Genomic DNA, 14,999 nt, shown 5'->3' with positions numbered 1-14,999 from the left:
GAATTCTCCTTTCCTGCTCCTGAATTAATTTCTCTCTCTTTTTTTCAGCTTCCTCTTTTGCTAGAACTATATCTTCTAATTCACCTATTCTTCTCTCTGCCTCGTCAATCCTTGAGGTGGCTGCCTCCAGTTTGTTATTCACCTCACCTATAGCCTTTTTTAACTCATCAGTTGATTCTTTGATGCTTTTCTCAACCCCAGCGATTAATTTTATGAAAAGTTTTTTAAATTCTTGATCCGGTATGTTGTCTAGATCTGTCTTGGGCAGTTCTGTGGCTGTGACTTGCTCTTGGAGGTTCTTCAGGGAAGAGTTCCTTCGTTTGGTCATTTTTGCTAGTTTTCTGTCTCTTGTCACCTTTAGAAAGCTCATTGTGCACTGTGCACCTGTTAATATTTCTCTGTTAAAGGAGGCTTATTGACTGTCCAGGGCCTGTCGTTTCAGTAAATATTCTTTTAATGGTGTCTCTCACTTTCTCTTGTTGTGCCTTTGAATATTTTATTTCCCTACTCAGCGGTATTTGGGACTAGCTGTCTTGCACACTTTGGCTTGTTTCTTGGTGTAGCCCTAAGAAGGAAAACAGACAGACACACACAGAGGGAACAGTAACACACGAACTCACAGACGAATCAAACAAACAAACACATTAACAGGGGGAAAGAAAGAGAATGGAGAGGAAAGAGACGAAAAGAGGAGAAGAAGAAAAGAAAAAGCAAAAGAAGAAAAAAAAATTAAAAAAAAAATTAAAGGGTGTCAGAGACAACAAAGGACAGTGGACAGTCTAAAATTGTATGACCAGTTGAGGGGAGAGGTAGGGATGAGATATATTCTCCTATATAAAGAAGAAAGGAGAAAAATAAAGGGGGGAAAGGAGAAAGGAAAATAAGGAGTAAAAAATTTTCAACATTTAAGTAAAAAAAAAAGTAATAATAATAAAAAATACGTACAGAAAAAAGCGAAAAGAAAAAAAAATGAAAAAAAAGAAAAAAATTATTAAAAAAAGCAAAAACAACAACAACTGAAAAAAAACAAAAACAAAAATGGCAGCTCCCTCTCTTGGATAGGCGTGGTTTGATGTGGTAGGTCTTGGAGGCTGCTCTCAGAGGCTCCGCCTTGGTGTTCACTCAGGTATCCTTCAGGTTCTCTTCCTTCTGGAGTCCGTATTTTCTCCTTCCGCTCTTGGAGATGAGAGTAATGTCCTTCTCAGTTCGATCAATGGGGCAGATGAAGTTTACAGAGCTCCCTTCCTCTCCGCCATCTTGGCTCCTCCGATTTTTTAGTAATTTGTGAACAAAATTTTGGGAATAATTTTTCCCAGACTTGGCTAGTATTCATGAGTGTGTGAGTGTGTGTGTTTGTGTGTGTGTGTGTGAGATAGAGAATAAGTTTCTCATTTTTTTTTGATCTCTGCTATGCTGTAGATCACTCAGTAGTCTCATGTGATATTTAAATTAAATGAAATTAAAAATTCAGTCAACTCGGCACATTTCAAGCCCTCAGTAGTCACATGTGGATAGTGGCTACTGTATTGGACAGTGCAGATGTAGAGTGTTTCCATAATTGCAGAAAATTCTGTTGGACAATGATGCTTTAGATTGTCACTAACCATTTATGCAGCACCTTACCCTGTGTACAAAACCTGTGACTTGATGCTGGGAGCACTGCATAGATGAATATCTAGATACTGGGAGGCACCTTTTTATGTAGAGATGTAAAGAAAGACAAAATGTAGGTGGAGCACTTGATTGTACAGAAGATTTATCCCTAAATTACTAGCAGGTGTGTTAAAAGAGTTATGTGTAGTTTGGTTATTTAATACAGTGAGTGCTATAGGTCAGTCCACAAAGATCATTTGACCCAAGTGGCATTTGATTTAGTAATAGGAGACCGGGTTTGCACTCAAGTTAGACCCCCTGGCTTTCAATCTCAGCTCTATCAATTACTTTTTGGCATTTTGAGGCAAGTTAGCAACTTTTTTGACCTTCACTTTCCTCATCTGTCAATTAGAAGTACTAGTGATGTTGCAAAGATGACATGCATAGCACTTGACAAAGTGCTGGCATGTCTGTATCATCATTGTAATCATTGTCCCATTTCTGTTATACCTAGTAGTTATTTGTAACATTGTGTTTGTGGAGAAAAGGTAAAAACCTTGGAGATAGAGTTGAGGGTAAACAAATTAACAGTGAATTTTAATTCCAACTCTGAAATCCTTTCCCTTTGCTAAGTCATCCCTGTGAGAGAAGGTATGTCAGCCTCCTCCACAGCCTCCCTTCCTGCTGTCTGTGTGTCTGCTCAGTTTCTCCTCCCTCTCCAACTTGATGTCCTGGACTTCAGATGTGTGTGCCTTGTGCTCGCTTCGGCAGCACATGTACAGATGTGTGTAGCTTCTCCGTCCTCTTCTCACTTGGGTTGACCTTCTACCCTTTCTACTTAATACCCCTCCCATCCCTGCCCGAGCCGCTCTCGATTGGGATCCCATCTTCTGCCTTTTCATCTCCTTGGGGTGACTTTGCTTGTCCTCCAGATCAGCAAGGCTATTTAATGGAACTGAAAAATATCTGGATTGCTCTTGCTTTTGTCTTTTATGCCAGAACCTTCCTGAGACCTGTAGGCAGAGGCTGCGAAGGATAGTATTTAAGAGTCTTTAAGGACAAACAGGCAGGATTCTTATGGTGGCCTTAGCAGTGGCAGGCAGTGGGTCTGTCTGTGGTAGAGAGCAAGGTGGTGAGGCTAGGCCCAAGAGCACCACTGAGGGGTAAGACTTAGGTAGAAGAAGGCAGTAGTGACAAATGGGGCCTCAGTGTGGAGCAGCAGGGTCATTTTCTCATATGGCTCATTGTGTGTCTTGAGTGCCAGAGCTGTCCCTGTATTCCAGAATATAGGCCCGCCTTTCCCTATGATTCCTCATGCAATCTTGTCATCCGTCACCTCTGCCTACTCCCTGAATGTCTTGTCAACTCAACTGCCATCCTTTTTGTTTTTCCTCTGTTCTTTTCCAATTTCTATAATCTCTTCTTTAGCTTTACCTTAGTGGGCTTAGCTGTTACAACTCTCTCCAGCCAGTGACAATGCTGACAAACTCACCAGTTGTCTGTCATTGTGTCCTTGTCATTACTCCCCACGCAGCATAGCCCCTACACACAGGCTTTTTTTTTTTTTTAAACTTCTGTGATCAGAGCCTTTGTGCGTGGTTATAATAAGTGTGGACTCCAAGTAAAACACTGTGAGTCCTCTTGAGAGTTTGGTGGAAAATAGGGCTTCACACCTTGGATCCATCTCCTGCCACTACGTGGGAGTGGGATCTTGTGCCATTTGCCAGTGACCTTCGTACTGTCAGCATCATTTTCTGAAGGTGAAATCATGTAGCGTGTTGTGACTTATTAAAGAACCTCATCTCGCCCTTAATAGTCCTGTGTCTGAACAGTCGGCAGAATCATTGTCCATTCAGACTCAGTTGGCTTTTTCCTATTGGTATAAGCTTAGATAATCATTTTGTGGAGTTTTTTGTTTTGCCAAAAGTTTCTTTGTCAGAGTCCAGGTGTTTTTAGATAAAACTTTGGCCTCACTGGAATAGACATGTATAATTACTCTTTCTTCTTAGGACTGAAAGTCAGACTACAGATGTGGAAAACAAAGCTAAAAAGCTTACGTTGCCTCTCTTTGGTGCCATGAAAGGAGGAAGCAAATTCAAATTAAAAACAGGAACAGTAGGGGTAAGTTGTGGGTCATGGTGTTAAACTTTTAGCTCTCAAGTCAATTTGCATATAACTGATTTGTAAATTGAACGTCAGCGTATTGATTTGTGATGAATGTTGCATTTAAGAAGTGTCTCTTTTCCTGGTGGGACTCAACATTCGTTAGTCACATAGTCTTTGCACCCGGTTCTGCCATGTGGTGCTGCTTACTTCATTTAATCCTCCAATACTTCCTGACTTGTGGGAATTATTACCTCTCAAAGGTGATAATTCATGGTCAGAGAGGTTAAATATGGGGCACCTCATCCTCATTAACTGACTAGACTGGCAGTCAAATCCAGGGCCTCCCTTTCTTGAATTTTGTGATCTCTCTGCTATCCTCTGACACTTCACTGGTGAACTTTTTTGTTTTATGTACGTTCCTATTTACCGATTCAGCTTTTAGAAGGTTTTCATGACCCCAATGAGCTGAATCTTGTGTATTAGTGTGCAAGGGCCACCCTAACCAAATACCCAGACTGGGTGACTTAAATGACAGAAATTTATTTTCTCATAGTTCCAAGACCAGTGGGGTTGGTTTCCCCTGAGGCCTCTTTCCTAGGCTTGGAGATGGCTGCCCTTCTCCTGCATCTTCATGTGGTCACCTGGATGTGCCCTTGCACGTGTGTTGTCTCCCCTCTCCCCTTCTAAGAATACCAGCCATATTGGGACACCTGGGTGGCTCAGTTGGTTAAGCATCTGAATCTGGATTTTGACTCAGGTCACACTCTCAAGGTTCATGAGATTGAGTCCCAGGTTGGGCTCTACCCTGACAGTGCAGAGCTTGCTTGGGATTCTCTTTCTCCTGCCCCTCCCCTGCTCTCTCCTTCCATGCATGCTCGCTTGCTCGCTCGCTCTCTTTCTCTCAAAATAAATAAATAAACCTAAAAAAAAATACCAGCCATATTGGATTAGGGCCCTACTGTAACTGCCTTGTTTTAATTTACCTCTTTAAAGATTTTATCTCTAAATATGGTTACATTCTGAGGTAATAAGGATTGTGACTTCAGTGTATGAATTTTGTGGGGACAGAATTCAGCCCCCAGCACCTGCAGTTAGGATAAACTGCCATCTGGGGGCAGAAGCCCGAAGTCCCAGCATATGTTATGAGTGAGTGTGTGGCTGACCTGAGATGGAGGTTTTTCCGTGAGGGTGGGGGGAAGGGAGGCACTTGTGTTTTAGTAAGAGGAAAAACTCTACTAGAAAGCTCTCTTGGGGTGCCTGGGTGGCTCAGTCGGTTGAGCATCCGGCTTCAGCTCAGGTCATGATCTCATGGTTCGTGGGTTCGAGCCTTGCGTCAGGCTATGTGCTGACGGTTAGCTCAGAGCTTGGAGCCTGCTTCAGATTCTGTGTCTCCCTCTCTCTCTGTCTCTCAAAAATAAATAAAAAACATAAAAAAATTTTTTTAAATAAAAAATAAATAAAAAGCTCTCTTTAGGGGTGCCTGGATGGCTTAGTCAGTAGAGCATACAACTCTTGATCTTGGGGTCATGAGTTGAAGGCCCACATTGGGTGTGGAGCTTACTTAATTAGTTAAAATTAAAAAAATAAATAAAAAGCTCTCTTTAGAGGATTACTGAATTAAATCTTCTATTTAAAAAAATGATATGCCCAATGAGTACTTTGGTACTTTCTCTCTATTCCTTAAGCTACAGTCAACTTTTTCTAATGAGTACTTTTATTGAGAGATCTTGATTAGAATATTTGGCTTTATTCTTCAAGAAATATCTTTTCTTTAGGATCTGTTTTGCTGATTTACATGTTTTATAAAGCTATATAAATAATCTGCTTCTTAGATTTTGTAATGCAGATCCTTTAACCCCATGAGGGTTAATAGGACAAAATTCCTGCAGCTGGTGCTCACCTGGAATAAATGCTTTCCTTCTCTACAAGCTGTTTCAAGTGTTTTGTACTTACTATTCTTTTGACCCTAGAAACCAATACAGATATGTGTAAAGGGTTCACAGTTGGATAAGAGCTCGCGTGCAAGCCCTCCTTGCAGCACACTTCCGCAGGGCTCGTCAGTCTGGAGAGGTTAGGCCTTCTCCACATTCAGCTTGACCTCCTTGAAGAGAGTTGTCTCTATCATTATGTGGACCTCTTCATTCATGGTTTTGTTTCCTTCATAGAAGTTGCCCCCCAAACGTCCAGAACTCCCTCCAGCTCTGATGAGAATGAAGGACGAGCCTGAAGTAGAAGAGGAGGAGGACGAGGAAGAGGACATGGAGAAGGAAAAGGAGGAGGATGAAAAGAAAGAAATGGAGACTGGAAGCAGCGGGCTACAGGTGGAGACAGAGCCGGAGGAAGCAGTGCAGGAAGCGAGGCCGCCCGCTGAGCTCATGTGTTCTAAAGAAACAAAAAACCATGGTAAAACTTTCTCCTTCCTGTGCTGTTCAGTGGAGGCCGTTTCCATTAATTGCGCATAAGGTTAAAAAAGCAAAGCCAGTTCTTGTGCATTTTGACTTTGTGGCACTTTATGATATATGACACAGTGGACTGTGTCATACAGTGGAAACATACTTCCTTGGTCTTTCTTTGACTGTCAGTCATTATTTTTCCTCATTGCAAAACAAAGGCAGGCATTTCCAGGCTATTCCAGAATTGTGAAACACTGAAAGCTATGGAATCTGAAACCACAGCTGCTATGGAATAACCCTAAGCAGCTGCCATTGTGTGATCAGAGGGCAGTAGACTAGGATTCATGATGAAGCCTGACTGGGTGGTTTCAGGGTAAACCTCCCCTTGCTCATGTTTTTCCCTATCCCTAAAACAGAGGCTAAGCATGACTGCACGCACCGTGAATACTTCTCAGGAGGCCCAACGCCTTAGTCATCCTTTTGTCCATGGTACCTAGCAGAGACCGCATTCCCCCACCTCAGCAAAGGCCTGATGAAAAAGGAGGAATTGATTGGTTTTAGATATGCTTTTTTCTGATTATAAGGGGAAGATGTATTCATTTTAGAAACTTTGGATCATACATTAAAGTCCAAAGAAAAGAGAAATCTACTACAGTCTCACCCCTAGAGCTCATTGTCATTTTACTATCTTCATATCCCTTATCTACTGCAGGAGTTACTTTCCTGCAGGGTGGCCAGACTGCCTGGCAATATTAAGGCTTCACAGAATATAGAGAGCTTGAGGAAAAACAAAACAAAAACTGGCATTAAGTATGTGTGGGAATGTGTGCGTGTCTGCTTCCAAAACAAACCAGGCTTATCTGCATAAACCCACAGGCCCGGTATGTAGACCTTCTCTTGAATCATCTTCAGTTGTTTGAGAAAAGAAAAGTTACTGTTTTCTCAGCTGTGAGAGATCTTTTGTTTTTGCATTCTCCTTTGTTTAGTGATTGGCAAAATGCTTAGCCTTTTCAAACAGGGTATGTACTTACACCTGCTTTTTTTATGAGTCTAGTCTCTGACCCATACGTTGTGAGGGTGGGATATAAACAGGTCAGCAGGAAGGAGAGCTGTAAGGATTGTATTTTTTTTCTTTAAAGGACCAAAGGAAATATATGTGCGTATAAAAATCGAGATTTTAAAATTTGATAAAAATACATTAGTAAATCTGCAGCTGACTAGGGATTGCTCTACGCCTTTCTTTTCTTTTTCAGTATTAAATTGTATTGTACATGCTATTTTATAACCTATTTTTTTCTGTGTCTTAAAATATTCTTTTAAAATGTGGCTTCAGGGGTGCCTGGGGGCCTCAGTCAGTTAAGCATCTGACTTCGGCTCAGGTCATGATCTCATGATTCGTGGGTTTGAGCCCCGCATCAGGTTCTGTGCTGACAGCTAGCTCAGAGCCTGGAGCCTGTCTTCAATTCTGTGTCCCCCTCTCTCTTTGACCCTCCCCTGCTCGTGCTGTCTCTCTCTCTCTCAAAAATAAATAAAAACATTTAAAAAAATAAAAATAAATAAAATGTGGCTTCAATAAGGAGTCTAATGGGTCCATCACATGCATGCACCACGATTGATAAAATCAACTCCCTCTTGTTAGGCCTGTACATTATTTATTAATTTTTGCTATTATAAACATGCTGTTTGTAATACATCTTTGTATTCATCTCTGATTATTTTCTTTGAATTTGTTCCTGGAAGTAGAATTTCTAGGCCAAGGAATATGTACATTTTTAAGGGTTTTGGTAAGTACTGCTGAAAATTTTTACCTCAGGGTTGGCCAGTTTTTAAAGTGGAAAATTGGTTTTTCTGTTAGACGTATGGAGGCACATTTTTTTGATAATCTAATTAAGGGTATTGAAGCTAATGATAGTAAAGCTTGATGATTCTGTATTTACTTAGCTTTTCTTGCTTTTGCCTTTGTTTTCTTGGTTCCCTCCTATGAACTAAATAATAACCGTACACTCTGGCTCTGCATTTTATAGAAAACACGTCTCAACTCAGCCGAATGGAACAGAGTAAAGGTGATCAAGAGATTAGTGAGACAGCTGCATCCCGTGAGGAGCCCTCAGGCAAGTAGCACAGCCGCCTCGTTGCTGCCCTGACACAAGCACCCGGCTGGTGTCAGAGAGGAGGGGTTGGAGCTGAGCCGAAGCGGTCCAGGGAGTGGCCTTTCAGACTCCGGGGGAGATGCTGTTGCCAGAGCCCGGACAGAACTGGACCATATGAGAGGTTATGTTTGGTGCCATCCCATTTGCCTTCTTTATTCCTTGTCTACCTCCTGGGGTTCCGTCTCCCTGACCTGCAGAATGCCTGATGCCTTCTCTCCTCCCCGTGGCCATGCATAGCCCTCCACAATTTTCCATCTCCCAGAGATGAGACTGTGCCTAACATGGGAGTGATTCCAAAGCTATTAAAAGAAATCGGTTAAAAGGTTGACCTAGTAAAAGGACTGGTTTTCTACTGCCTTTTTTAAAAAAAAATGTTTATTTATTTATTTTGAGGAAGAGAGAGAGAGCACAAGCAGGGGAGGGGCAGAGAGGGAGAAGAGAGAGAATGCCAAGCAGGCTCGGTACCAGCCACCAGCTCAGAGCCTGATGTGGGGCTCAAACCCACAAACCATGAGATTATGACCTGAGCCGAAACCAAGAGTCAGATGCTAAAGCAATGAGCCATCCAGGTGCCCCTGCTTTTTTCTTTTTTAAATGTTTATTCATTTATTTTTGAGAGAGAGTGGGGGAGGGACAAAAAGAGGATTTCAGGCAGGCTCTGTACTAGTGGTACAGAGCATGATGTGGGCTAGAACCCCCAAACCATGAGATCATGACCTGAGCTGAAATCGAGTCGGATGCTCACTGCCTGAGCCATCCAGGTGCCCCTCTGCTGCCTCTACAACCATTTAACTGAAATGGTTGAACTGTAGAATAGTAAAATCAGCCCATTTTCCTTTCCTTTTTCAAACGGTGCAATTATACTCAAGCTCCTAGAACAGCGTTTGGATTTGAACGCTAGGGTTATTAGCAGTGGGAAAATTCTCTCTTAATAGAGTCTTTATAGTAGAGGGAATTTTTGAGAATTTGATTGGTACATCTTTTCCTCAAATTTTATGATGTTCTCTAAGGAGGAATTTTTCTTTTCTATTTTACTTATTCTGAAATCGCTATTGCCTCTTTCCTTTTTCTCAAATTAGCATCAAAGAATGAGTATGAGAAAAACAGAGACGAATTGAAGAAAAAGAAAGCTCCCAGTCCAGGCAAAGTAAGTACTTTAGTCATAATCTTCACGTTTCTAGGAGTAAAAGTGAATCCCCCTGACATGGACTGCATTCAGAAGAGTGAATTTTTAGCGATTGTCTTAGCAGAGTTCCCAACTGCCTAATATCCCCTCCTCTAGAAGTCTGGGGTCTCTTATTTTTAAATTTTTGTTTTCTAAATTCTTTATTGTCTCATCCACACTGTTCCCTATAACTGCATGCACCTCTTTTATTAATTTGTGAATCTTTGTTCATATCCTTTTATGCCAATCAAAGACATTTGAATAATATATTCTTATTTGACTGTTTTTATTACACAAAAAATAGAATGAAATGTACTGCATTCTACATTTTTTTTAAACCTATTGTGGAAATCACAATTTTTAAATGTTTTATTTATTTTTGAGAGAGTGCGGGAGAAGGGAAGGGACAGAAAGAGAGAAAGGGAGACAGAATTTGAAGCAGGCTTCAGGCTCTGAGCTGTTAGCACGGATCCCAGTGCAGGGCTTGAATTCACAAACCCCAAGATCGTAACCCGAGCCAAAGTCGGACACTCAGCCGACTGAGCCAGCCAGGCGCCCTGACGCTGGGTTGTTTCTAGTCTTTTATTATAACAGTACTATAATGAATAATCTTGTGTATACATAATTCTGTATGGATACAGTAAGTTCCCAGAAGTGGGACGGTTAGTTGTGTGAGGACGTCCCTGAGACCACCCTCAGGCTGGATACTTCACGGGAGGCCTCACTGGACTCAGCATGTGGTTGTACTCATAGCTGTGATTTCTTCTAGGAAAAGGATGCCAAGCACAGTCACCAGAGAAGGCAAATGGGGCAAAGTCTGAGGAAACCGGGCATAAACTTCGAAGAGTCCTTTTTCATTGGAGTCACACAGGATGTACTTAATTCCCCTAGCAATGAGTTGTGACATCTCGTAAAATGTTGTTAACCAGGGAGGCCCATTAGAGACTCAGTGCCCATTGGGGACTGATCATATAGGCACCTCCTGCCTGGCATGTACTTAGATTTCACTCTCCCAGAAGGAAAGTAGATGTTTGGCGTGAACCATATTGTTTTTAGCAGACAGTTTAGATGTAGTGAGCCACTCTTATCAGGGTAGTATGAACCCTCCTAAAACCCAAGTCTCCGGAAACTAGGCAACGGCCAGTCTCACAAACAGGCCTTTCAGAGAATAGCAGTCAGGCTTGCTGTTACCTCTTTTCTCCACCTCGATCAAAAGACAAATGCCAAAATCCCCTGCATGGAGGTCATACCATTAGAACTCATACCTCTGTTAACCGCCCCTTTTAAAAAGCATTACTTCACTCTCACTGGCTGAAAACCAGCTTGTTGAGGCTCTACAGGAAAAAGTCAAGGTTCTCCCTCCCAGTTTTTGGCTACTTATGTGAAGGTAATTAATGGAAGCTGTTCTCCGTTTTTGTTTGCTCACAGGCATAGGTACAATAATTCTTAGAGTTAAAATTCTTTCGAGTAAAATAACTATCTTTTCTTTGCAGCTTCCAGCAACATTTTCCTCCAAATATCCAGAAGACGACCCAGACTACTGTGTGTGGGTCCCACCTGAAGGTAGATTGTGTTTACTCTTCTTGTTTTCTAAGACTTATTTATTTATATTTCTGAGTAGGTAATGTATGTTTAAGGTTCAAAATATGTAAGTTTTTATAAAAGTATGAAGTGGGAAAGTTCTCCCTTCTAGGGGAACAGGTAGAGTAAAAGATCTAAGAGACATATCAACCAAGTATAATTTGTGGATTCTGCTTGGATCCTTATTGGAACAAACAACTTTTTTTTTGAGAGACAGAACACGAGCGGAGGATGGGCAGGGACAGAGGGAGACACAGAATCTGAAGCAGGCTCCAGGTTCTGAGCTGTCCGCACAGAGCCCAACATGGGGCTCAAATCCACAAATTGTGAGATCACGACCTGAGCTGAAGTCAGACGCTTAACTGACTGAGCCACCGAGGCACCCCTGGAACAAACAACTACTAAAAAAATTCCATACCAGTCAGATAATTTTGAATACTAGCCAGATGTTTGATACTATTAGGAGATTATTAATTATTTCAAAGTGTGAATGAAGGTATTTTTTTAGGAAAAGTTCTTATCTTCTAGGGCTGTGTACAGAAGTGTTCACAGATGGAATGATACCTGAGATTTACCTTAAGATAATCCAGTAGTGGGCGCCTGGGTGGCTCAGTCGGTTAAGTGTCCCACTTCGGCTCAGGTCATGATCTGGTGGTTCATGAGTTTGAGCCGTGTTGGGCTCTGTGCTGACAGTTCAGAGCCTAGAACCTGCTTCGGATTCTGTCTCTCTGTCTTTCTGCCCCTCCCCTGTGCTCACTCAGTCTCTCTCTCTCTCTCTCTCTCTCTCTCTCTTAAAAATAAATAAACATTAAAAAATTTTTTTTGAAAAGGATAATCCAGTAGAAGTAGAGGATGAGGGAGTAATAGACAAAGCAGGATTTGCCACATATTGATAATTGTTTTGATAATTATTTTAGCTGGGTGATGGGTACATGGAGGTTTATTATATTTTTCTCTTCTGCATGTATTTTAATATTTCTTTCGGGTGCCTGGGTGGCTCAGTCAGTTAAGCAGCCGACTTCGGCTCAGGTCATGATCTCATGGTTCATGGGTTCCAGTTCCGCATCGGGCTCTGTGCTGACAGCTCAGAGCCTGGAGCCTGCTTCAGATTCTGTGTCTCCCTCTCTCTCTGCCCCTCCCCCACTCATGCTCTGTCTCTCTCTGTCTCAATAATAAATAAAACCATTAAAAAAATTTTCTTTCAAGTTAAAAAACAACAGGGGCACTGGGTGGCTCAGTCGGTTGAGCGTCCGACTTCAACTCAGGTCATGATCTCACGTTTGTGAGTTTGAGCCCCTCATCGGGCTCTGTGCTGACAGCTCAGAGCCTGGAGCCTGCTTGAGATTCTGTGTCTCCCTCTCTCTCTGTCCCTACCCCATTCGTGCTCTGTCTCTCTCTCTTTGAAAAATAAAACATTAAAAAAATTTTTTTTAATGTTTATTTATTTATTTTGAGGGGAGGAAGGGAGAAGGAGAGTCCCAAGCAGGCTCCACGCTGTCAGTACATAGCCCGACTCAGGGCGCAATCTCACCATGAGGTCATGACCTGAGCCGAAATCGAGAGTCAGATGCTTAACAGATGGAGACACTCAGGCACCCCTCTGGACTTCTTATGTGTATCATGTGAGATGCCTGTGTAAGCAATAGAATACATAATATTTCACCACCTTTTCTACACAAATAGAAGCATTCTTTTATCTTTCTGTTTTGTACTTAACACTGTATGGATATCCTTCCATAGCTATTTATAGACTTATTCTTTTCTCTTTCTTTCTTTCCCTTCCTTCCTTCATCTTCTTCCTTTCCTTTCCTTTCCATTCCTTTCCTTTCCTCCTTCCTTCCTTTCTTTCCTTCCATAGTTCTTTTTTATGGTATAGATCTACCTTTACTTATTTAACCAGTTCCCTCAATGAATATTTGCTGTGTTTCCAGCCATTTGCCATTATACACAACTCTGCAGTAAGTAGCCTCTAGCCTACGTAACTGTGCAAGTGTAGAGGTGCGTGAAAAGAATCATGGAAGTTAACATCCTGGCTGAGAGACTATCAGCACGTGAGGCACGAGTTACAGTCTAGGGAGAGCGCGCCGCTTACGCTCGTACACATGCTCTTAAGGCAGCACGTGAGGTGCTCGCCCCCCACATGCTCAGCACAGGGGCGGCTTCTTCTGTTGATCAAGTTTCCTGTCACCGGCAGTTAATAGAAATCTTGTTACTGGAAATGTTTGCTTTTTATCGGCTAATAAATGTGAGGATAGAAATGAAAAGAAGACTGCATTTTGAAATCGAATGCAAAAAGGCAGAGTTCTAGAATAGAAGAAACCTCTTCGTCTATTTTACTTTTTAGCCTACTAATGTCTGGGCATCTTTTCCCTCCTGCCTTTGGAAAAGTGAATGTATTTCTTTCTTTCTTTATACTTTATTCTAGGCCAGAGTGGAGATGGCAGGACCCATCTTAATGACAAGTATGGCTATTGACTGCTTCAGAATCCTGAAGGAAGACCATGTGGACCACGGACATGGGATATTTAGGATAATATATCAAGCTGAATGTCCAGAGAAGGAGTTCAGGTGATCTTTTGTAAAATCTGGTGACTGGCCTTTTCTCCCATTTTGCGGCTCCATAAATTTATTTACTCATCTGTTTTTCTTGAATTTGGCATTTATGTTTAAAAGTGTTTGTGTATGTATGTAAACAGAAACCATATATTTTGAGAATTGGTAGAGTGAAAGACAGGAGTCTATTAAAAGAGAAGTTGACAATGTCTCATGTTTGTTTAAGGCCACAGTGTATTTCATTAAGTTTTGGGGACTATGCTTCTCCTGAGGAATAGGGTGCTTCCAGCAGTTGGGGTCTAGGATTCCCTGGAGACCTCCTCCTCCAGTAAGTGTTGAGATATGAGCTCATGCCATAATGTGAACCCTGGGTGTCCCTGTCATTCCTGGAGCTAAAAGTAGATACGGAGGGGGGACTTCCTACTCCCTCCCCCCAGAACCGTCCTGCCAGGTTTGAAGACAGACCCTGATTTTACCAGGACGCAGTCCAGGACCCTGGCACACCTTGCGCACTCAGGCACCAATCATGCTAGAAACTCAGCCCTTCGAATGTCCTGGACTCTGATCAGTCAGATCAGACTCTCTTCCTCCTGTGGAAAGGTGCAAATAAGATCATAGAATGAAAAGCTGGATGTGTTCTGTCCAGTGTGGGGCTTCTCCCTTCTGTGGAGAGGAGAATAAAAGTTCCTTCCTCTCTGGAAACACAAAGAAATGCAAGAAGATGTCTTCTCTCCCCCAGTGCATCCCCTGCTACCCCCCCCAACTCCTGCCCCCAGACATTAACAAATGCCTCAGTTCCACAGGAAGAAAAAGCCTAAGAGGGGAACCAAGGTGGAGAGAGTGTGGATTAGACTGGAGGCAGACCAATGAACAGTCAGGAGGGACACTGTGGCCCAGCAAGAGAGTGGATGAGGGTGAAAATTTCCTTTTTTTATACAGTATATAGTACATATGTTTCATGGTATGTGTGAGGTAGGCAGGGAGCAGTAATGAGAAATGTCAGTTACCCTGATAGATGTGGGAAGTCTGGTCTGCTAAAAGTAATGCCTTTCATTTCTCAAAAAAAAAAAAACCTATATTGATATTATGAGAAACTATTCTTTTGGACTTCATTAAGACCAACAGGGAAGAATTTAATGTAAGAAGTGACAAGGCTTTCGGGGGCAGAGTGACCATGCTATCTTGGATTAAAACAGTAAACAAAGGTCCAAGCCATGTCAGTGGTCTTCAGAGGTGGAACTCTTTACTCATACAATTGTGTGTGAGATCCTAATGCTTGAACAGGTAAAAATATATCTGCTCTGGTCTAAGTGAGGGCACAGAGATGGGATCTATAGATACACACCCACATGCATCCTTTGCCTCTTACTTTCCCGTGCCAGTGACCATGACGAATCCTAGGGCTCCAAAGAGCATAGTCTGTTTAGGAAGGTAGATTTCTAAATGCTCTGGAGACCC

General features: G+C 42.1%; 1 protein-coding gene across 1 annotated transcript in view; it reads left to right on the top strand.

The window, feature by feature from the left end:
• SLC4A1AP (solute carrier family 4 member 1 adaptor protein) overlaps nucleotides 1-13,752 on the top strand; it is a 27,228-nt gene extending 13,476 nt beyond the window's left edge. The window contains 6 exon segments of the mRNA XM_029938048.1: nucleotides 3,603-3,714; nucleotides 5,865-6,102; nucleotides 8,117-8,203; nucleotides 9,322-9,389; nucleotides 10,901-10,970; nucleotides 13,414-13,752. Of these exon segments, the coding sequence (XP_029793908.1) occupies nucleotides 3,603-3,714; nucleotides 5,865-6,102; nucleotides 8,117-8,203; nucleotides 9,322-9,389; nucleotides 10,901-10,970; nucleotides 13,414-13,463 (625 nt within the window). The 3' untranslated portion in view covers nucleotides 13,464-13,752.
• Nucleotides 13,753-14,999: the final 1,247 nt, after the last annotated feature.

The sequence above is a fragment of the Suricata suricatta genome, chromosome 4 (genome assembly GCF_006229205.1).
Source record: "Suricata suricatta isolate VVHF042 chromosome 4, meerkat_22Aug2017_6uvM2_HiC, whole genome shotgun sequence".
Lineage (NCBI taxonomy): Eukaryota > Metazoa > Chordata > Mammalia > Carnivora > Herpestidae > Suricata > Suricata suricatta.
The sequence above is the reverse complement of the archived record's forward strand: the minus strand, read 5'-3'. Positions and strand labels throughout refer to the sequence as shown.